Raw genomic sequence first — 23,781 nt, forward strand, 5'->3', positions numbered from 1 at the left:
TCGGTGCAGAGTCCGCATTACTGCAGATGCTGCACCGATCCGCCTGTTGATCTCCTACTCCATCCTTCCCTCACTCGTGAACAAGAACCCGAGGTACTTAAACCCCTCCACTTGGGGCAGGATCTCGTCCCCAATCTGGAGGGGGCACTCCACTCTTTTCCGGCTGAGAACCATGGCCTCGGATTTGGAGGTGCTGATTCTCATCCCGCCCGCTTCACACTCGGCTGCGAAGCGATCCAGTGAGAGCTGGAGTTCACGGCCTGATGAAGCCAACAGGACGACATCATCTGCAAAGAGCAGAGACCCAATCCTGAGGTCACCAAACCGGACCCCCTCAACACCCTTGCTGCGCCTAGAAATTCTGTCCATAAAAGTTATGAACAGAATCGGTGACAAAGGGCAGCCCTGGTGGAGTCCAACCCGCACTGGAAACGAGTTCGACCAAGCTCTGGCACCGGTCATACAGGGAACGGACAGCCCGAAACCCCATATTCCCGGAGAACCCCCCACAGGACTCCCCAAGGGACATGGTCGAATGCCTTCTCCTATTCCACAAAGCACATGTGGACTGGTTTGGCACACTCCATGCACCCTCAAGGATCCTGCCAAGGGTCCAGAGCTGGTCCACAGTTCCACGACCGGGGCGAAAACAGCATTGCTCCTCGTGAATCTGGGGTTCGACTATCCGGCGGACCCTCCTCTCTAGTATCCCACAATAGACCTTACCAGGGAGGCTGAGGAGTGTGATCCCCCTGTGGTTGGAACACACCCTCCCCCTTCTTAAAAAGAGGGACCACCACCCCAGTCTGCCAGTCCAGGGGCACTGCCCCCGATGTCCACGCAATGTTGCAGAGTCGTGTCAACCACAACAGCCCCACAACATCCAGGGCCTTGAGGAACTCCGGGTGGACCTCATCCACCCCCGGGGCCCTGCCATTGAGGAGCTTTTTGACCACCTCGGCAACCTCAGGCCCAGAGATGGAGGAGCCCACCCTCGAGTCCCCAGGCCCTGCTTCCTCACTGGAAGGCGTGTCGGTGGGATTGAGGAGGTCTTCGAAGCATTCCTTCCACTGATCCACAACGTCCCAAGTCGAGGTCAGCAGCACCCCGTCCCCACCATACACAGTGTTGACAGAGTGCTGCTTCCCCCTCCTGAGACACTGGATGGTGGTCCAGAGCCTCTTTGAAGCCATCCGGAAGTTGTTCTCCATGGCCTCACTGAACCCATGCCTGGGTTTTCGCCTTGGCAACTGCTGTAGCTGCATTCCGCTTGGCCTGTCGGTACCTGTCTGCTGCCTCCAGAGTCCCACAGGCCAAGAAGGCCCGATAGGACTCCTTACCGCTGGTGTCCACCAGCGGGTTCCGGTATTGCTGCCCCGACAGGCACCGACCACCTTATGGCCACAGCACCTGTCAGCCGCCTTAGCAATGGAGGCACGTAACATGGCCCACTCGGACTCAATGCCCCCCCTCCCCCAGGACATGGTCGAAGCTCTCCTGGAGGTGAGAGTTGAAGCTCCTTCTGACGGGAGACTTTGCCAGACATTCCCAGCAGACCCTCACAATGCGTTTGGGTCTGCCAGGTCTGACCGGTGTCCTCCCCCACCATTGGAGCCAACTCACCACCAGGTGGTGATCGGTTGACAGCTCCACCCTCTCTTCACCCGAGTGTCCAAGACATATGGCCGCAAGTCTGACGATACGACTACAAAGTCGAGGGATGCCAAGGGATGCTAGGGATGCCAAGTGCGCATATGGACACCCTTATGCTTGAACATGGTGTTCGTTACGGACAATCTGTGGTGAGCACAGAAGTCCCATAACAAACGCCACTCGGGTTCAGATCGGGGGGCATTCCTCCCGATCATGCCCCTCCAGGTCTCACTGTCGCTGCCAACGTGAGCGTTGAAGTCCCCCAGCAGAACAAGGGAGTCCCCAGAAGGAGCACTCTCCAGCACCCCCTCTAAGGACTCCAAAAAGGGTGGATACTCTGAACTGCTGTTTGGACCATAGGCACAAACAACAGTCAGGATCCTTCCCCCCACCCGAAGGAGGAGGGAGGCTACCCTCTCATTCACCGGGGTAAACTCCAACGTGCAGGCACCGAGCCGGGGGGGGCAATAAGTATTGCCACCACTGCCTGGCGCCTCTCACCAGTGGCAACTCCAGAGTGGAAGAGAGTCCATCCCCTCTCGAGGACTGGTTCCGGAGCCCATAGCCTATATCTAATCGGAACTTCTCAACCTTGCGCACCAGCTCAGGCTCCTTCCCCACCAGAGAGGTGACATTCCACTTCCCCAGAGCTAGCTTCTGTAGCCGAGGATCGGCCCGCCAAGGTTGCTGCCTTCGGCTGCCGCCCAACTCACACGGCACCTGACCCCTATGGGCCCTCCTACGGGTGATGAGCCCACGGGCAGGAGGTCCCACGTCGCCTCTTCAGGCTGTGCCTAGCCGGGCCCCACGGGTAAAGGCCTGGCCACCAGGCGCCATCAAGCCACACCCCAAGGCCTGGCTCCAGGGGCGGACCCCGGTGACCTGCGTCCAGGCAAGGGGAACTCTGGACCATTCGTCTTTTTCATCATAAGGGTTCGGTTAGCTACACTTTGTCTGGTCCCTCCCCTTGCCTTTTTGGTCATTTTTTCAACATGCTATACCATGGTGTTTTTGGCCTTCTTTGAAACATTTGAAGCTGTGGCTTGTGCACGCTATTTTTTGCTGTTTAGAGGTGTTTTCAGCTGGGATTTTTTTGCTCGTCTCGCTTTTTAATGTGGTTTAATGTGGTTTTTAGTTGTTCTTTAGACATGTCATATTTTCACATTTTTCCATACGTGCATTTTTGTGGATTTTTAGACTTGCTATTTTATGGTGTTTTTTGGCCGTATTTGCAACATTCTATGCTACAACGTGTCTCGTCATGCTATTTTATGTAGTTTAATGTGGTTTTCAGCAGTTTTTTGGACATGTCTTATTTTGACATTTTATCCATTCTATAGCTTTGCATTTTTGGTGGAATTTAAGACATACTATTTTGTGGTGTGTTTAGCCGTTTTTGTAACATCCTATGCAATGGCGTGTATCGGTATTCTCTTTTATGTGGTTTAATGTAGTTTTCAGCAGTTTTTTGGATATGTCAAACTTTGACATTTTTGCCATACTATAGGCTTGCATTTTTTATCAAATTTTAGACATGCTATTTTTTGGTATTTTGTGGCCATTTAAGCAAAATCCTATGCTATGGCCTGTCTAAGCATGCTATCTTAAGTGGGTTAATGTGGTTTTCAGTAGGTTTTTGTTTTTGTTTTATGGCACATACATACTATAGACTTGCTTTTTTGTTGGACCTTCCAACATGCTACTTTATGGTGTTTTATGGTGTTTTTGGAAAATCCTGTGCTGTAGCATTTTCAGCATGCTCTTTTATGTGGTTTACTCTGGGATTCAGCAGTTTTTTGGACATGTCATATTTTGAAATTTTATCCGCACTACAGCCTTGACTTTTTGGTGGATTTTTCGACATTCTATTTTATAGTGTTTTTCGTCGTTTTTGCAACATTCTATGCTATGGTGTCTCTCAGCATGCTTTTTTATGTGGTTTAATGTGGTTTTCAGCAGGTATTTGGATATGTGATATTTTGACATTTGCCATACTATAGCCTTGCATTTTTGGTGGATGTTTTGGTGTTTTGGGACGTTTTTGTAACATCCTATGCTATGACGTGTGTCTGCATGCTATTTTATGTGGTTTTCAGCTGTTTTTGGGACATGCAATACTGTTGTTTTGAAATGGGGGTAGGCGTCCCCCTGGGGGTATGTGGAGCTACTCGAGGTGGTACGTGAGAGTTTTAGAAAAGGCATTTTATAAAATAGCAGTCATGCATAACTCCTAAAAAAAAAAAAAAAAATTACAAAAAGTTCAGTAAAAGTAATTTCATAAACTGAATTTTATACTCAATATTCATTTTCAGTTAAGTCATGTCCATTAAAAATTCTTAAGCATTAAGAATTGCATGATGGCAAAAGAAATGATTTGCCATCAATTTAGTCATTGATTCTTAACATTCGAAATGTTTAAAATTAGTTTTTTCAAATGTTTTAAATTTGAAAGTGTTTTTCAATTACAATGTTGTTTTATTAATCATACACTGATGGCACAGTGCTGTGTTGTACCTCTTTTTTTGTTTCTACATAAAATGTTTTGTGCTGGTCAGGAGGTACTTGGTTGAAAAAAATATTTTAAAGGGGGTGCATTACAGAAAAAAGTTTGAGAACCATTGGAATTGTGTCGTCCAAGATTTGACCAAAATGTCATAAACACGTCATAGTGTAGTTTGTCATTCAAAATTTGACCAAAATGTCATAGTATAGTATGTTGTCCAAAATTTATAATATGCAGTTCAAAATTTGACCAAAATGTCATAGTTAATGGACTGTACTTGTATAGGGCTTTTCTAGTCTTTTTGACCACTCAGAGTGCTTTCACATTACATGTCACATTCACCCATTCACACACACATTCACACACTGGTGGCTGAGACTACATACAAGGTGCCACCTGTTACTCAGTAACCGCTCATATGCATTTACACTGCGATGATGGAGCATCGGGAGCAATTTGGGTTTCAGTATCTTGCCCAAGGATATTTTGACATGTTGACCAGAGGAGCCGGGAATCAAACCGCCGACCTTCCAATATGAGGACGACCCACACTACCTCTGAGCCACAGTCGCCCCCTTTCTTTTTCAACTTTTTTCATGAAGTTTATTTAAAATACAATTTTTTGATTTTTTTTTCTCTCGACATGAAATACTGAGATATGATTTTTTTCTTCAATATACTATACTGACATTTTTTTATTGTTTTTTTCGACATACTATACTTTCCCTTTTAGTGATGTTTTTTCATCATACTGTACAATAAATTATCATATAATTAATATATAATTAATTAATAAATGATCTGACTCAATTAACAAGTAAAAAGTGGTTTTGTATCAAACACATTTATTGATTTTGAAATTTCTATTGACAGGTATGTACACAACCAGGTAACAAGTGCATTGTCCCTCCAAAACTGAAACAACAAAATGGATAATTATTTAAAAATCTACAAATTAACAACAACATGCTTTGTTTTTATGTCCTTTTTTCAACCCTACTGTAGTCATTGTATAAATTAAATTATAAAAATGTTTACTCCACAGGCATACACAACAGTCTAAATTCTTCACCTATTCTGACAGGAAACAGTTTTTATTTGCATTATTTTATTTTGCTTCACTTTGTCATACTCCATGTATCCACCTGCAAGTCATAATTCACTCTCTCACCAAACTCCATCCAAAAAAATACATGTTAATGATAAGCATTCACAAATCCTATGAGCACACAGGTAATAACAGGTAATAATGCAACACTTCATGGCAATGACTAACGTTTTTAAGTACAGTACATGTAATGTCAAACAAACTGCTTTGTCATAATTCACAAAAGACACACATCTGGTTTTGAGGCTCGTACTTGCTTTTTTATGTATTTCATACATGCTGAGAGGAAATGGAGGACCTTAATTTGTTAGTATCTGTTTTTGAGTGTTTCTCTAAGAAACGCAGTGGTTATGTTGTAGCTGTCAACAAACTGGTGACACCTCAAAGTTTTCCCCAAAGAGCAGCATTCTAACACGCAGGACTGACACAAATCCTCGCTCCAAATCAGTTTGAGGGCAGAATAAACCCTTAGCTGAGGGGAGCAGTCTGTTGATTCTACTCTATGTTAGGAAGACAGTTAGAGAACCAAAGAGCTCTAAATAGTCCCTTCTTATCTCTGTTTACCTCAGACCCTGACGACTGGGGTCGTAGCTGTAAGGGGCGCAGTGGAGCCAGTGTCATAGTCCAAGTCGATCATGGTGTGGTTGGCGGTGCCCAGGCTGCTAAGGGAAGTGCCTGTGCCCATCTGTCTGTCCCGCAGACTTTGCAGATAGCTCTGAAAACAGCACAGGAAGAGATGAGTGTGTCACACAAAAATATTGGTGTCAACTTGACAAGAATTTTATGGCATCAGTTAGGCTTACTTTTAAGGTATAACTGATGCCATAAAAAAACAACAATCAGTATCTACAGCACACGCCATGTTGGGTGACACTGACCGGTGCTAGTAGATCCCCAGCATAACGTTTCACTGGGGTGGGTTTACGGCGGTACGTGCCTTCCTGCCCACCTGCCTGCTGTCGCTTCTTGGCGTCCTTCTCTCGAATCCGCATCAGCTGGACTCGCTTCTGTCTCCGACTGATAACAACTACAAGGAGAAGGGGAAATTCAAAGGCAGCTTTTAAACATCACAACACGCAACAACAACGCGTTAAACAAATCACAGTAATTCTAGACAGAGTATGAGATACATTAGTGGTAGAAAAATGTATCTATTAAATACAAACTTAAAACATCTGGCCTTTACTTATCGATGTGCTAAAGGTAAAATTTTGGACCTAAGTAAAAGATAAAAGTAAAAAACCCTTTACTTTTACTCCTAACTTTGGAAACAGAGAATGGCTGTACAGTATTCTTTTATTATCATGAGAAAACTAACTTATTTCCAAAATCCCAGCTTAGTCATCTCTACATAAAAAGATAATCTATCCGTTATCACAAGAAGTAAAAAGGTCGGTTCCTCCTAATACTTTTAATTTTTGACAGAGATCTTGAGTGTCATGCCAGCATGTATAGATGGTGTTATGAAAACTGTTGACTGATTTAAGCTGAAAATATCAGATCAAGGTGTACCCGTTACTGAACAATGCCACTGAGTGTACTTCAATCAAAGCTCAATTATGAATCCTCTCTGAAAGTCATGACTGTGATCTTGAAGGCTGAAATCAGATGTGATGAAATGAGCCAGGCACACATTTTGAGGTTCTCCATAATTATACTGTGAAAGTCATTTTCCCTGAATAAATTATATTATCTCTAGAAATCTGTGTTTGTTTACTTGAGAAACTATAAAAGTTAACCTTATCATTATCGTTATCATTGGGGATATGAAATGTATTATTTATAACATAAAATAAACAAACGGTTTTCACATATCAAACTTCCACTTTCAGATGATGTCTCGGGATGAGGGACACCAATTATTGTCGCACATTATTTCAGCACATGAGGCAGTCAGTCTAATGTTGATGGGTGCATGGACCGTCACTGATCTCGCACAATTAACGAACAACGTGAATGGAAGAATTAACAAGTTGTTCCCTTCAATCACATTTCACTGAGAAGACCTTTGTCTTTGATTGGCTTTTCCTGCTCTCATCATAGCTGTGATAGCTTGAGTCACATTTAAATGTTACTCCTACACTTGATGTAATAGGATTAATTCACTTGATAACTGTTAAGACAACTTTTTTACTCCGGTCTTGAATTAAAATAGGAACTGACTTCCCACTTCGTCAAACTGTCATATTTTTTCCTTACCCTCAGTGTGTGAGAAGCTGTCATCCGTCAGTTTCCATTGGACCAGTACTCCTATGAGGCTGAGGGCGGGCCAGATGCCAAGAATGACCCAGCTGTACCAGCAGAGAGGTTGCCCGGGTGTGAGGCGCAAGCATTCATACACATACGTGGCCAGAACCAGCATCTCCACAAAGTAATCGGCACACACAGTCATGATAGCTGCCCCAAAAACAGCCGTGGAGAGCATGGTGAAGAGCTTTTGCCACTGCAGTGTCAGCACAGCAAACAGCATGCCTGTTCCCAAAAGTGCACCCAGTGGGACCCAGACTGTGGTAGGAGTGTAGAACTGGTGAGTGACCAGCAGGGCGGCGAGAGCCAGGAGGAGGCCCAGCAGCAGGCCGGTCATGAAGAGGCCGACGCTTCGCACCAGCATAGTGACCAGGCCGCACAGCAGGCCGATACCGAGGCCGATACCTGCGCTGGCCTCCACGCTCAGCTGGGTGTCCAGCACATGTTCCTTGTGACACAGCAAGAAGATGATGACGGAGCCAAACATCAGACCGGACAGGAACATGACAGCTTTGAAACAGCGGTAACCTAAAAGAGGAGAGACACGAGAGATCTAGAATGAGAATTCAGGAGCTGGAAGCATCAGCGAATATGCATTTGTCCTTTTATATGTCTATAAAGTACAAAAGGTATAAATTCAACAAAGTAACTCTGGACAGATACAATCAGAATGATTATTTATAAGAAACTATAGAAGCTCATTCCTGCCAATGTGATGAAAAAAAAAGATCCTGTTAGTCATTACAATAAAAACCTTTCTTACAAAAAAGACTCACTTGCCTCAGACACTCATTATTTTGGGATACTAAATGACATTTTTGAGAAATAATCTCATTATTATGACACTAAGTCATCATTTTATTATATTACAATTATTTCAAAATGTGACACTTTCTCAAAAAAATGACTTAGTATCTAAAAATGAGAAATGATACTGTCATTTTGAGATACTAAGTCATTATTTTAAGATACTAAGTCACAATTTTGAGATACTAAGTCATTATTTTAGAAATACTTAGTCATTATTTTGAAAGAGTTTCTCATCATAATGACTTACAGGGTCTTTTTTCATCACTTGGCAGAAATGTGCTTCCACACAGTCCATATTGATTTTACTATATTTAAAGACTGTGGAGCAAGTTTACAGTTACAAGGGGCATTTTGATGCCGTGTTCTGTCATCTAAAAACATTTAGTTTCAGGTTCCTCGATGTCAAGGTCTGTGAGTCGTCAGGGGTCCGTACCAAAAAAGCAGTAGATGATGCCAAACAGGCAACACATGGAGCAGATGACGGCAGGGATGACATCATATTTCCTGTCTATCTCCAAACTACAGGTGTCGACCTCGGCTGTGCCTGCCCCGGCCGCTTCAGGGCTCAACCCGGTGAGATCTGCCATTCTGTGTGAATGTGGGAGGCTGGAGATCGGGTAAAGGGTTGCACCTCTGGTGGCGTTATCTCAAGTCCATCTTGAGCAGCTCTGCTGACTGTGAAAGGAGAGGAAATTATGAATTATTGATAAATATAGAAAGTACGTTGTGTCCTGATTTCACAGAACACTAAAGTAGTCCAGGGGTAAATGTGACGTGAGAAATTTTTAAATCAACTGTGACTTCTTTCTAGTTACTCTGTATGTGCAGCTGTCAAAGACTCAACACGCAAAGCTATGCAACACAGTGCAATCCTGCATACCCCGGCGTTCACACAGGCTGCTCATTCACGGTCTATAGTCCATATGCCAGGACCCCTGTTGATCTCTGCTCGCGCTGAATCATTAGAGTCATGATTAACTCTGACAGTTGTAAGTGGTCGGTCATCAGGGAGAGTAACTGGTTTTACTTTATCAGATTTTAAAGTAATCCTGTTTTTAGAATTACACAAGAGGGAGCAATATTTTCTGTTAGTAATTTGGCAACTTTGGTTTCATGTTAAATACATTTTTAATTTTTTAGTAATTTTTTAAATGATATTACCCCATTGGCACCATTGCTTATTAAAAATATTTACACATACTGTTAATTAACAGTTTTATAATGATAACAACTAGTAGACACAATAAATACATTGAAAATTGCTACAGAGCAAAATATGTTGCCATACTGGGAAAATAACATACTCATAATGTTGACTTTGCATTAGCTAAACACAGTAACCCCGTTTTCAATCCTTGAAATGGTTTATTTAGCATAAGACATGTGGACGTTTTCTCAGTTCATAAAGGAACACTTGATCCATTGTAGTTTATCCAAAACAAAATTCAACAAACATCGCCAAATTTAGAGCTACAGGGTTCTCACTGGACAGCAGCAGGCGTATACTAAAGTATTAAGCCCACCTTGTTATCAACAGGTATGCAAAACTATGCTTAAAAACATTTTCTTTTGTAGTTCTTTGTCATTTCACCTCCACTGACTTTGTAATTTTAGGACCAACTACTACCCTTGACAAATTATATATGATATTTGAGCTCACAGGCCTGCAGAGAGCCACAGAGGGCTGCAGTGGGGCTAAAGGCTTATGGGTGGACTGCTCTTTCTGAGGCTGCTGGCAGACCTCCTGTATGATCTCACCACAGCCGAGATCCGATTACAGCGCAGTCACGTTTTCTACTTGAGACAAACAGTCAGGAACAGTCGCCCCTGCCTTTATTCCTTCCCTGCTTGCCAGATCTTTCTTTTTCCGCCCTGTCTGTCCACTACCTCTCCTCTTAGGACTGGAACTTTCCCCCGCCTTGAATCAAGTTCCTCTTTTACACTGAAATGTGCCTCATCTGTTTCTTCTTTTTCTCAGACACAGGACTGTGTAATTTGTATGTCCTGCCTATGAATTACTTTACATGGAAAAAATGAGAGTCCACTGGAAAGTTTTCTTTTCTTCTTTAGTCACTTGCAGCTTTTCATTACCTATCCCTCTCTCACTCTTTCTGCTTTCCATCAGTGACAACTGCAACGTCTTATTTCTTCGCTCATAGAGAGGACACAAATTGTTTTCAATATGTGTCTGTGGCCTGTTGGTCGGAAGACTGGTTTTGTTTAGGTTATAAAGTTCATCAAAACTTTTGATATATGTCTATAGCTGAAATTGAGATAATATGCACATTGTTTCTGAAAAATAATTTGCTGTGGGTACGGTATAAATATATAATAAACATAGCACAAATTGCAATGACTACTGATACATCAGTTTCAATACATTGCAACAAACTTAAATGAGCTGTCTGCAACATTCAGAGCATATCTATTATTCAGAGTCTGATTGTCTGCACATGACACTCAACATGGAGGTGGCTGAGCAAGGGTTTACCAGCTAATGGTGCTAGCAGCTACTGGTGTTAACAGCTTAATGGCAGTGCTGACAAAGTTAATGGTTTTAACTGAGGTGGGCGTTATGCTTCTGCAATGACACCATCTTGCCACTGTGGGTTGAGAAGGTGTTATCAGCAGTAAGGAGGCAATTAGCTAGCTAGTGGGATGCATCATTTTTTTTCTTAGTGTGCTTTGGACTAGGCAGAACATGCTTGGGGAAAAAATAACACCAGTGGGATAGACACATAGGGTCTTACATAAACAAACATGCACTCAGGGCCAGACTGACTACCACAACAAAAAACAGAGAAGCTCAGATTACCACACACGCACACAGAAAATGAGACTTATTAAAAAATATATAATTTTGACGGGTTTTCCCTTCCTTTGAGAGGACAGGTTTTAGAGAAATGGGAGACAGAGAGTGAAGCAACATAAAGCAAAGGGCTGCAGGTTGGAGTCAAACCCGCAGCCGAGCTAATGGGCATCCCGGAAAATGTGACTTAAATCTCAGCTCCCGATAACATTACTTCACTATATCTTTGCATGGCAAATAGTGTTTTGCGGCTATATTGATGATCTTTATGTTGTATAGAGCACCTTTAATGTTTTTCTTACTTGACTAGTGAATCAAAATATATGAACTAGTGTACAAACTATCTTGATATCAGTGAAAGGCTGGTGAAGAAAATGCCATGAGGAAAACTGTTGGGGACATTTTGTTGACTAAAACAAGACAAAAACTAAACTAGACACACACAACAAAATCTTAATTCTCAAACAAAATAAGAACTGCTGGAGAAATTTCTGTATACAGTCAAGGCTATAATCTTCTTGTTTCCGCGGCCAACTTGAAATAAAGAACCAAACCCTACTGTGGGATAAAATAAGGGGTCGGGGCAGCACGTCAGTGTGGGCTGTTTCTGTGTGGAGTTCTCATATTCTCTCCATATCTGTAAGGACTACCTCTACATCTAAAGACACTCAGGTTTAACTCTAAGATTTGCAGTAGTCTAGATGGTTTGTTATACAGTAGATTGGCTCTTCTTGCCCATTTAAAGGGGACTCCAACTCCTGATGACCCTGAGCAGCAAAAGAGACTAGAAAAGGGACTGACTGACACAGGAAGCTTATTTGCTTGATTCAGTCATATGTGAATAAAAGAAGTAATATGGAACAATCAAAATGTTAATTTACACTTCCTTAAAGGTATTTATGTTTTAAAAATAAGCCAAAAAACTTCAGTAGATATAGCAGTTAAACTTGAACTTGTTTATTGCTGTTGCTTTGCCCCGAAGCATTTTGCCCTAGTCAGCATTTGTCTAATATGACGCAAATGCAAAATAAGGCCACCTGGCTGGTTTGGATATGAAACACCTGCACAAGCCAGCTGCAGGGAGCTTCTTTTGTAAGGCTTTTTGTGAATGGCTCAGCTCTAAAGCCTTCCCTCTATTTACCTGCTCTGTGACCTTTTGCCTATTAATTTTCTTCTTGCGAGAAATATGAAACCTAAACAAAGATGAGGTGCAACACATTCTTCTAACAAACTGCATCATGTACTTTTGAAGCAGAGTACATCAACATAATTCGCTTAACTTCACCACTTTAATATCAAAAGGTCTATTTGAAGCTTATTTAATACTTACGTAGTTTTATCTTTAAAAGAAACAAGACAGAAAAGTGATTTGATATCTCCCGTTCTTAACACTGCGTGTCAAATTTAAATACAGCTTTGTATAAGATGTTGTGGGTAGATCAAATAATAACACAGAAGCTAACTTTACAGTAATTGCTGTAATTGGACACTAAGATATTCCCACTACTTCATCTGCTGCCTCTAGTAAGCCAGGACCTTGAATGAGTGTTTTGTGGTTGGCTTACTGAATTGAGTTAAACCATGATAATACACCATTAGTGCTAATAGAAAATAATAAGTCCCTTCTTTCTACCATATATTTTATTTGGTTGCTGTTTAATCTTTTATTTCAATTGGTGAAACAACTCATTTTTGGTTCACCAGTAACTCTTGCACAATGTGTGAACTGGTTAATATTTCAACACCACTGAAACAGTAATTTACTTAATTCTACACACACACCCATGTCTCTGCCTCATGTTACCCCTCCGTGAGTCACAATGGTGTCCTATGTCTAGCAGGCTTGGAAGTCCTTGCTGCCGTGGGAGAATAGAGCCATTATGGGGCAAAACAAAGACTCTGAGGCCCATGCTGTGACCTCTAGTGGCACTCAGAGGAAATCATGCGGACAGAAAAGAGACTACATAAAGATGGCTGAGAGCACCAAGGAGACTGGTAGATCCCGAGTGTTTGCTTTTAGATGGGTGCCAAGTATTTTCCTTCAGAGGGCTGGTGAGTGATGGAAGAAGGGGGTCCTTACTAGCGACAGACCTATCTGTCTTAATGACTGAGTTCTCTGGAGGCCCCCAAATCTCCCAATGCTTGCTGCATTTTCTACAAGCTAAAATCGCTTGGCAACTAGTTCAATATAACACAATACAACTAAAGCCGCTTTTCCACTGCATCATACAGCATGGCTCAACTTGCTCTGTTTTGGATATTTATTTGCAAAAGCTGTGGATAGTACTTGGTACATTTTTTTGGTACAACCTAAGTCGAAATTCCAAGCTAGCTGAGCCAATATTAGAAATGTGTTTGGTTGCTGATGAAGGGATTCAACAAGTGTTGCATTGAAGATGATGGCAGTTTCATGCAGCGTTGCTATGGCAATCAGATGAGAATTACACCTAGACTGAAGGGGGGCTATCTGCACTAGAATTTTTTTTAAAAAATGACCTAGTATCCCAAATGTGGAGTAAAAGTCTACAGTGATGCTAGCAGCTCTGTGACACTGTTCCTAGTTGTAGCTAGATGCTATAATCAGCATGCTAACATGGTCACAGTGTCAGTGCTAATACATGAGTTTACCTGGGCTTAGCCTTTTAGGACACTAAAATCTGCATATCAGTACACAAAAAGTACAGCTGAGATGATTGGGAATGCCATTTATTTTTCAGGTTTCAGTCATAAATCACTGACTGGACAAATTCAAATGAAGTTCTGTTGATAGTGTAAGATGAAAACTTATTAGGATTCTACTTCTGGGGACCATAAATATCCATACAAAATTTTATGGAAATCCATTCAATAGATGCTCCAAGCGACAACCTCCAGGGATGAAAAATGAAGCCAACATGGAAGTGCCAAACACTGCAGTTCCTCTATTGGCCACTTGAGTCTGATTTCAAGAGTGGGTCAGTCCCAACAGACCCCAAAGGTAAAATGCCCTACATTACAGCAGAAATAACCATTTTTACAGCCTAGTACAAAAAAAAAAAACAAGTTTAGGTCTCCATGGCCAATTTCCCCATTCATGACAACTAAGCCGGACGAATTATTATTATTATTATTATTATTATTATTATTATTACTATTATTTTTAAATAACTCAAATGTTTACATTTGATTAAGGCTTAAAGTTAAGCGTAATTAAGGGCAGGCTGCTTTCAGTGGCAGGCTGTCTTTCGATAGTGTCCTCTGCTTTTCAGTCAGATCCACTACTCGCTACTGCTTCTTCCCCAAATATGGTAAATTCTGGCTCAAAGAAAACAAAATGTGACAGCAGTAATGCCAAACTCAAGGCTTCAAAACGCAAGTCTACAAACCAAGCTACATCACAGGAGCTTCTTCCATTATTTTTACAGCGGTTGAGACATTTCAGTTGGACCAAAGCAGTGGACCAACCAACCGACTGAGGCAAAAACATTAAGCAACTATTATATAACATGGACTAACTTGATTAGTAATGGCTTGGAAAGTGTCAAACTTTTTTACTAGTAAGTTGGAACTGTGCATTTAGACACCATGAGCATCAGCTACAGATGAGCTATAGGAATATTATGTTGCCCTTGCCAAAGAGTATACTCCCCCTGAACAAACACTGCGGGGGACTGAGTACTGCAGATTTGAGTGCTCAGCTGCTGAGAAACAGGCAGGGCCTGATACAAGTTCCCCACATAGCTAATTCGGGTGTGTTTAATGAAAGGGTGAGCGTGTGTGATCACAGCCAAGGATTCTGCGAGTACTTCTCCAACTTGACAGCATGGGCCAGCTGAGTAGCTGAAAACCTGCACTGTTATGACCTGGCTGTCTGACAACTTCACTTGGAAGACTCTACCAAGAATGTGAGATGCACCAGGGTCTGTGCTCTGCAGTTGCAGCCATAAATCATGCCACCTTCAGCTGAACACCCAAACCAGCTGGAAGACTGAGACAAGAAACCATTGGAATAAAGCTAACTGTCACAGTGGGGGTTATTAAAATGGATGCCATACGGTGCTAAGCATAAAACTGGATAAAGATGGATACATGTATGCTCATTGTCAACATCTGCTTTCACTCTGGATCATATTGAGCAAGACATCATATGGGCCACTATTGAGCTTCCTGCCTCTCCATTGCAGGAAGCTCAGACCAGATGAGGAAGTGGAACATCAAGTTTCAGCAGGAACTGACCTTTGTGTTGGTGAAACGAAGCAGACAGGAACAAAAAGTTGGATCATCATCAGTAACCTCAATAACACTGCCTAGATTTCAAAGGAGAATGTGGGACTGAGAAACAAAATGCAGCTAGAATGCTGCACTGGTGAGGGAGTTAGGAACACATGCAATTGGACCTGAGAGATTTGGTTGTAGTAGAAAAACAGCAGGAACTTTAAGGCCACCGTGCAATATGATGAAAACAAGCTTGTAATCTGTCTGGCTCGCAGGCTAATCTACATATAACACTTGCCATTGTGTCTCTGCTTACACGACAGAAACGATTTCTGCAGCAGAGTTTGTGCTTGGTGTGCGACTTGCATAATGAACAAAGCACTCAGAGGTTTTCTAGTTCTGATCCACACACTCTTGGTCTGAGCTGCTTACAGCCATATTCACACCACAATGATGTGCTGATCATCAATGTGTGAAATTTACAAATTTATGCAGAATTTACAGCGACACATCAATACCAGCTGCTCATGTCTCTACTGTCACATTAACGCGTACATCACACTCCTGTCATCTTAATTGAGCAGAAGTCTGCGTATTTTTTAATCCAGATTTATCCTTTCAGTCACATTTCCTCACAGTTTAGAAACTAAAAATGCAAGCATAAACAAACACATAAAGATATCAAAAAAAAAAAAGCAAAAAAAAAAAAAAAAAAGCCATAGAGCATTGCAACAGATAAGTGGTGCCTCAACTTGTGCCCTAGCAGGGTGTCTACAGTTGGGGCCTATCATACATAAATGTATTGCTTTTAAAGACCTTTTCAAGACCATTTTATCAACATTAAAGGCATATTTTAATAAAAACAATTTAAAGATCATAAAAAAATCATATTTTACATACTCAAGCATTACTCAAGCATTGCAAGTAAGTATTAAGGTAAGTATGTGGTGCCGTGCAGAAGTAGGTTTTATGTAAGGATATGGTTATTAGAGTGAGTAAGTTTAAACTACATTGCCAACAGGTAAGTGCAAATATGACATAAAAAGAAATTGTCAGGTTCAGTGGTAGGCTTAATTAAATACTTGTAACTTCAGAAATGCAGGAGAGCTTTACTTACTGTGACAAAAAGAAATTAAGAGGTAAAAAAAATACATTACATAAAATGTGTCAGTTAAAACACTACAAATTCAAGTTGAATACTTTCGAAGGACCTGCAGATGCACTGCCGAGCTCCAAAGTGTGACCAAACTTTCTCTTTGTGTGACTCATGTGTTACTTTTGCACGCACATGTCTGACAACTTTCGCATGTGGCTTGCGTAACTGTATCAAAGTGAATCATCATTGCATCGTGGGTCCATTAAGTACTGCATTTACAGCTTTACACTTCTTAATGCTTACGTGTCATTTTAGGGCCAGGTTTTATCAGAAATAACAACAGAACTTTTTTTTTCCACTGCATGGATCTAGGATGTAACTATACCTTATTCATTTTAATACTGAGGTCTGTCCTCTTTTGAGGCAACCTTTCAAAGAGATCTCGTGATCCTTCCATAATCATCAGCTGCTTACCCCAAAGTCATCTCAATCAGACCAACATACAGGCTTTAATGCAGCTCTCTGACAAGGTGTAACACAAGAATGTGCACGTGGATGCAATGGATCTTTCTCAAACCAAAAATTCACAAGAAAAAAAAGATGTTAACTTAAAAAAAAAACTTAAACCACTTAAATCCTCACAATCCACATACTTGTTACCACAGAGTCTGCAAAATTGTGAATTTTATGCAAAACTATTTGCCTCCCAAAGCTGGCTAAATCCACCCGGCCAACTTCATTTTTCACACAACACAGTCAGAATTCCAACATCTTGATCACAACTGAGAGTTAACACTCACATAATTTTGCAATATTTAATGTGCTTAATAGCTTTATTTAGTAGAAATTCACTTGACAGCTGTTCAAGTGACAACATTTCAGTTAAAATCTCACTGGCAGTTGTATGACTTTGACCGAAGCCTCCTTTTTACAATCAAGTCAATAATTCTCACTGCCAAATAATTTCCCCGATATTTCATGAGTCGTATCTAACTTCTTTTCCCTTCATAATCTCTCATTCTCATGCCTGACTTTACTCTAAACAATAGAGGCCATTCAACTTAAAAAATGCAGAGAGCTACTTATAAAGAGAGGCATGAAAAAAGATCAGAAACGCAATAAGGAGCCTTTTGAAGAGTCACATGTCGATGGTGCATGCATGTACTGTACATCAGAAATACACATGGTCATTAACATAGCAGGGACTAATAATCAGCCACCAAGGAAACACTTGACATGCTGCAGTAAGCTGGTGATGTGATAAAGCAGCAGAGGAGGGCGTATAGTGTGTACAGCATGGAGGGGCACTACCACAACGCTCTATTAGGGTTTGTGGTGGAGAGCAGCATTTAGTAGGCGGTATGGTGGAGTCTAATGTCCACATGCTAGCGAGAGCATGACAGTATGGCATTGTGTATGAGATAATATATGCTGCAGAAGAACACAAGGGTTGGCCTGGAGCAAAAGTGTCCTTGGGCAAGACATTGCAAAAAATGCACATGTCTCTTTGTATCATTCTGTGTCCCCTCTCTAAATTTGGAGGTTTTTGTCTGTTACTTCAGTGCAGGCATAGCTCTCCATGCGTACTTTTTTTCCTCAGCATCAGTTTGTGACTCGCAGGATGAATAATTGATCTGTAAGTCTGTTCAGAGCTGATCAGATCAGATCAGATCAATAGATTAGAGGAGCAGCTGCTGCGAGTGAATGCAAACTTTTAGACCCAACAGAATGAAGTTAAGTTTCACATTTAATGTACCAGACGTTCTGCTGCTCCATCTGTGCCCAGACTATGCTCTGTGCTCCGAGAGTAGTGCAATGAATAACCAAACAGTATATATATTTCAATAGTGCTTCAAATAAACGGTCAAGCTCCAAAAATATGAAAATGTTTTTGCGGTGGCAGATGTTCTAATTGTGGCAGGCCGCTACAAAGAAATGATTGTGTGGAAAACCGCATGTATGAAGGTATGAAGCTGAGCTGGAGACATGTCAGTGGGGTATCATGATATTATTTTAAAGTATTAAAACTTTGATTAGCTCTTATGAAACTTATGTTTTTTAATCTTCTCATAGGGACCTGGTGTCCAAGAAACAAAGCCTCTCATAGACAGACTGCCAAAGTAGAATTTGATATCCTTCCCCCTGGCTGCCGTTTCAGAAGGCCAAGAACAAAAACAAGGTGTGCCGGACCTTCTTTTATCCCTGTTGCCACTGACACACTGAATTTATTGGCGTAATTTGCTGTCTTTTATATGCATCTGGCTGAGAAAGTTTTTACATCCTACACCTGCATTATTTATTACTTATTTATTCATTTACACTATGTATTTTATCTTTTGCCTCTGCACAGTACTTTGCTTGACTTGACCATGCATTTATTTATTTACTGTGCTGTTTTTAAACCACTTCAGTTTCTGGTTGAGTACTTTAGGAGCATCTAAGTTTTTGCTGGAGCTGAGGAGCTTCTGTATTTGTTTCTAATGCTATCCTTTATGTATTTTGTGTGTTGATGCCTGCTGTACATGAAATTTCCATCGGGATAATAATTGAGATGAAAGCTGAAAGTAAAATCAAATAGGCCACTAACTGAATCGTGATCATCTGTAGATAGCTTTGCGAAAGTGGTAACGCAGTTGTGGTTCAGACCTCCGTGCAGTGCCTATATACAGTATGTCTGCAGCACTTCCCCTGCAGCTCTATCATTTAGAGTAGCCGTTTAACCCTCTTTGTCAAATTCCACTTGACAATAATTGTACCTCCTACAGCGATCTCACGAGTCTAAAATATCTTGTGCGTCCTTTATTTTCCAAGCCAACTCATCACCCTTCTCATGTCATAACTATAACCAGTGTTTAAAGTGCTATAAGTAGCGTATGGATGAATGTTTTAAAATGACTGGTATCAGTTTTTATGTGGTCTCCATGTGACAATGGGCTTTTTCTTGCACCCAAGAGTCTCTCAATCCTTCCATCTCTGAGTCTAACTACAGGTTGGTGCTCAGACAGCCATATCCCTTCTTCTTACAGTTAGTTATTTAGTAGTAGCATAGGAAGACAAGATCAACTGCATTTGATGATTTTTATACCTACGGTTGGGTGTTTTAAAAATGTACTGACATTAGCGACTTAATTAAAAACAACAAAGACACAAAACCTTTTTTTCTAGAAGAGAAAGTGACCGGCAAAGAGCACAGCAGTCGCCATATTAGATTAACCAGAGCAATGACTCTTGTATACATTACACAGCATTGCTCTTCCTTAACACTGCTCTTATTCAAAATGACTAGCCCTTTAGAGTCACTCCTCAGTTGCCCATGTGCAGTACATGTGGACAGACACAAGAAGCCTGATCATGTGGCCTGACAGAGCCGGGGTGTTAACCCAACAATTCTAAAGAATCTGAGGTAAACTCACCTAAATAATCATTTCCCAAAAGTGTCATTATGCAACAGTATTTGTGATGGCTTTGATCCTAAAGGACAACTTCTCTGCTCAAATGACCATTTGTATATCTATTACTCACACCAAATTCTCAAGAACTTTGTTTTTCTGGAATGCTTCCACAGTGAACAAGGAATCCAAAAACTGAGAAAACTCTTATTTAAAGTAGGTCATTTGGGCTGTGTTAACCAACAGTCAAACTATATCAAACATCTGTTCAGTAAGTCAGCAGGCTTTATTTTAAAGGGATAGTTTGGATTCACCAAATCACAAAAACAAACTACTGATCGTAGGAGTGGGAGACAAGCAGCTCCCCTATTCAGCAAGGTAAAAAGACAGTTTTTGTCAATGCAGTCTGGCTTTGAAAAAGAGCATAGATAAGTTTCAGTTCCAGGTCAGAAAAGGGCCGATGTAGATGTATATCATTGGTAGAATGACTACATTGTGCAACAGTAACTATAGGGAGCAATGAAGTTCATCTTTTTAGCCGGTAAAACAGCCAGCCAAGGCCTTGATTAAAGGAATAAACCTTAGTCTATGGCCCTGTTGTCTTGAGGGGAAAACAGACTGCTTGTGTTTAAAGAAGAAAGCAGATCCAAACACAGTAATTACCCAAACTTCACATTAAAGCTTGTCCCCATAAAATGGGAATTCCTACTTTGCTGTGCAGGTCAGCTGCTCTTACTGTGCTCACTCTCTCCCCAACACCACGCTCCTAGAAGCAGCTTAGAGAATTTTCAATAAGGTTTGTGTGCGTTTTATCGTTGAAGGTAGGAGAAGTCAGCATGCTGTTGAAATATTATAGTAACAAAGACATGACAAGAATGAGACCCTTGCGTCTGCGCTAATTAAACGGCACCGCGCAAAACAACACATGCAGTCAAACTTTCATCAACCCCTGCAGTTCATACCCCCTTTTCCTGCCTTCTCTCTTTACCCAAAGCAGGGACGGGCTTCCTCTCTGCCGTTTCAAAGGGGCAAAACCATCTGGTGCAGGCTGACAGAGTATGTCAAGTAGATGGGGGGGTGCACTGAGGGGGTGTAACTACAAACTGCAATCGCCAGTAAAGACAGGACCTGCAGGCTGTCACCACACTGCCCAAAAACCCAAGAGGCACTCCCACCATGCAGCAGAGCCACAGGGACAGGACTTCTTGCACGCTACGTGGGACATGAAGGGACGTGAAATGTTTGCCATACAAGATCACTGTTGTCTCCATGTAGTTATACTTATGCAAAGACACTATAAATGATTATAAAGGGCCATGCAACTTTAAATTGTTGTATTTTGTATTTATTTTAAATACCCTCATGCTGTATTCACACTATCAGCAATGGGCTGTATTATTCATTTTAAATGGAAGATGGTGACATTACGTTACAAACTGACGCATGACACTTGTCGCTGATGACTGGCGTGAAGCTCTACAAACTAAAGTTGAGCTGTTCTTAACTTTTTTCATCTCTACAATGACACAATTAAGCATCAAACTTGTTTTTGTTTCTAGCTGTGATGCTGTATTATTTAGCTTAGTTAGCTAATGCTATGCTAACTTGAGGTGCACTCAGGGATACAATAGAGCAGCGAAATGTGATGTCAAAATAGGCCCCAGATATTTTATGACCAGGCACAAACTTAAGATGCTATTCAGTCAAGGTGCTTAATGGCAAGTAGCAGATCCACACAAGTCTCGGACAATGTTACTACGTTAACAAGCACGTGAGCAACACTTTGACGACGACTCAGCAACATTGTAGCTGGTCACGCTGTTACATTGTCCCTCGTAGTGTGAAAGCAGTGTAAGAATCCAAAAACCTACAAAGTGGGTTTGAGAGGCATGTTTTCTTTAAAAATCTCCAAAATTGCAACATTTATCATTGTCGGAAACTGTGAAATTTAGTTATTTATGGTGGAGCGAGGGTCATGCATTTCTCCAAATCACTAAGAGATGCTCAAGGCAATACATTTGTAGCTACAGGGAAGGTTATGATTAGGAATAATAAAAATTAATGGACAATCGATTAATCAGATGTGAACAATTCAATCGATCAAAGTTTGACCGAGCTTTGATTGTGGCAAAAACTCATTTGGTACAGTTTAAAATGAGCAGTTTTTTTCTTTCAAATGATGATTAATCAATCACTAATTTTAATAACTAATTAAGGAAAATGCTTATTGGTTTGTTACCCTAGTCATGATATATCTATCTGCTATTTTTTTAAAAAACCTAAATCACACCACAGCCACCCCTTTACTCTGATAAATAAAGTACAGTCCCTAAGTGTTCAGATTTGTCAGTCAGTGTTATGTTATACATGACACATAACTGGATTTTAAATTAATGAAATCAGTTTGGACTGCAGACCGCCTACCATCTTCCACTAGCACAACCTCCACATAATTAACTTTAAGCCTAAAGTTGTTAGCCAGTCCTGAATAAAGCAAAGTATTGTTGGATTTTTATGTGAGTGTTGTGTTCAGTGCACACCAATAAAGCCTTTATTATCCTGGATCATCATGTCTTTGTCCTCACAGACTGAGGGATGAATTGCATTATGTGCCTCAAGTGTAAAATGCTTTAAAAGGGGAGCAGCCATGGAAGCGGCCAGGCTTGCTACGTGTTATTACAAACATTTCCAGCTGTAGGGTTTGGCTCTGATCACTCTGGATCTGAGGCTGAGTCGCTCAACAGTAATCAATTATCATCGGTAATGAAGTATGTGACTATTGTTTCCAAGCATAGACCGGAGTTAACAGAATTCAAATGTCCGCTGGCACACAGTAACAAGCAACCACGGTTTAAAACGAGGAGTTATCCAGCGATGTAGGTCTACAACAGAAAGATTAGTGTTTACTTCACTAAAAGTGAGTTTCGGAACTTACCGATGAGCCTGTGTGTTCGGCGATTGTAACGTTAACTTTTCCTTGACAATCGGCCCTGTCAAACAGGAAAAACACCCCACCATTCACTAACACAAAAACGGCGGTAGGGTACCAGGGAAAACCGGTTCTCTCCCAACTTCTCCCACGGCTCTTTTTAAACTGCACTAAACCGATAACTTGGGCATTGTTTTTATCCTATCCCTGCCTCATGCAACTGTTTCAAAATCGAGGACCTGGCCGACGTGAGGAGGGTTAGCTGGTTTCCATTCTCCGCGGTGCCTCACTCACAACTTTGTCTCTAAATTAACCGTTGAAGTTCGCGTCTGCGACTCCGCACCAAACTACTCCAACGAGTCCTCCTCCTATGTGGAAAATCTGAACGGTCCTCCCTCACACACCTCCCCTCTCCCCCTTCTCTCCGCTGAAGTAAACGGCACTTAAAAAAACAAAGGGAGAAAAGTTTTTTCCCTCCGAGGCAATCCCCCTCTGTATCTCCATCCAGCGCCGCGTCGTCAGTTGGGCCGTTGGAGCCCGGAGGGAGGGAGGGGTGAGGGGGCACAGCAACAGATGAGGCCCCCGCTCTTGTGAGCTGGCTGGCTATACCTGAGCCTCTGTTATAAACTCATTCAATTAACGCCGGTTACTTTGAAATTTGCGCATTTCAACATAGAGGAAATAATAATGAGCTGAGTCACAGCAGTAGGCCACGTTTACACCGAGCCCTGTACTTGCTCAGGGACTGTACTTTATTTATCTGAGAAGAAGGGGGATGGCTGGGGTGTAACTTCGTATGTTTTTTTTTTTTATCATGATATCACAGAGGATTATAACCATGTTATTATAACCAAGAATAAAGTCCTAATATTACAAGAATAAAGCTCTAATTTCACAAGAAAGGGGATATTATATTATGGATCTAAACATAAAGGCAAGTGCACAGGCAGCTTCCTTGGCAACGGAGGATAACTTTTTTTCTCATAAAATTACAACTATATTCTTGTTATGACTTGTGATTTTTTTGTTTGTTGTAAATCTAC

The 23,781-nt window shown here is 41.5% G+C and overlaps 1 protein-coding gene across 3 annotated transcripts; it reads right to left on the reverse strand.

Annotated features, from left to right (window-relative positions):
• Positions 1–4,981: 4,981 nt before the first annotated feature.
• On the reverse strand, positions 4,982–23,281 carry LOC121956921 (transmembrane protein 198-like). 3 transcript variants are annotated; one of them, XM_042505370.2, is made up of 5 exons: positions 22,745–23,281; positions 8,755–8,996; positions 7,464–8,039; positions 6,214–6,291; positions 4,982–5,979 (listed from the first exon to the last, which is right to left on the reverse strand). In XM_042505370.2, exons 2-5 carry the CDS (start codon positions 8,906–8,908, stop codon positions 5,927–5,929), a joined length of 861 nt encoding a protein of 286 aa, XP_042361304.1. In that variant the 5' UTR covers positions 8,909–8,996; positions 22,745–23,281; the 3' UTR covers positions 4,982–5,926. The 3 variants fall into 3 exon arrangements, with proteins under 3 accessions (XP_042361304.1, XP_042361295.1, XP_087940672.1); XM_042505361.2 differs by having other exon boundaries at positions 6,143–6,291; positions 22,745–23,271; XM_088084546.1 differs by lacking the exon at positions 22,745–23,281 and adding an exon at positions 16,442–16,570 and having other exon boundaries at positions 6,143–6,291.
• Positions 23,282–23,781: the final 500 nt, after the last annotated feature.

The sequence above is a fragment of the Plectropomus leopardus genome, chromosome 2, assembly GCF_026936395.1.
Source record: "Plectropomus leopardus strain MGB_pleo_1.0 chromosome 2, ASM2693639v1, whole genome shotgun sequence".
Classification (NCBI taxonomy): Eukaryota; Metazoa; Chordata; class Actinopteri; order Perciformes; family Serranidae; genus Plectropomus; species Plectropomus leopardus.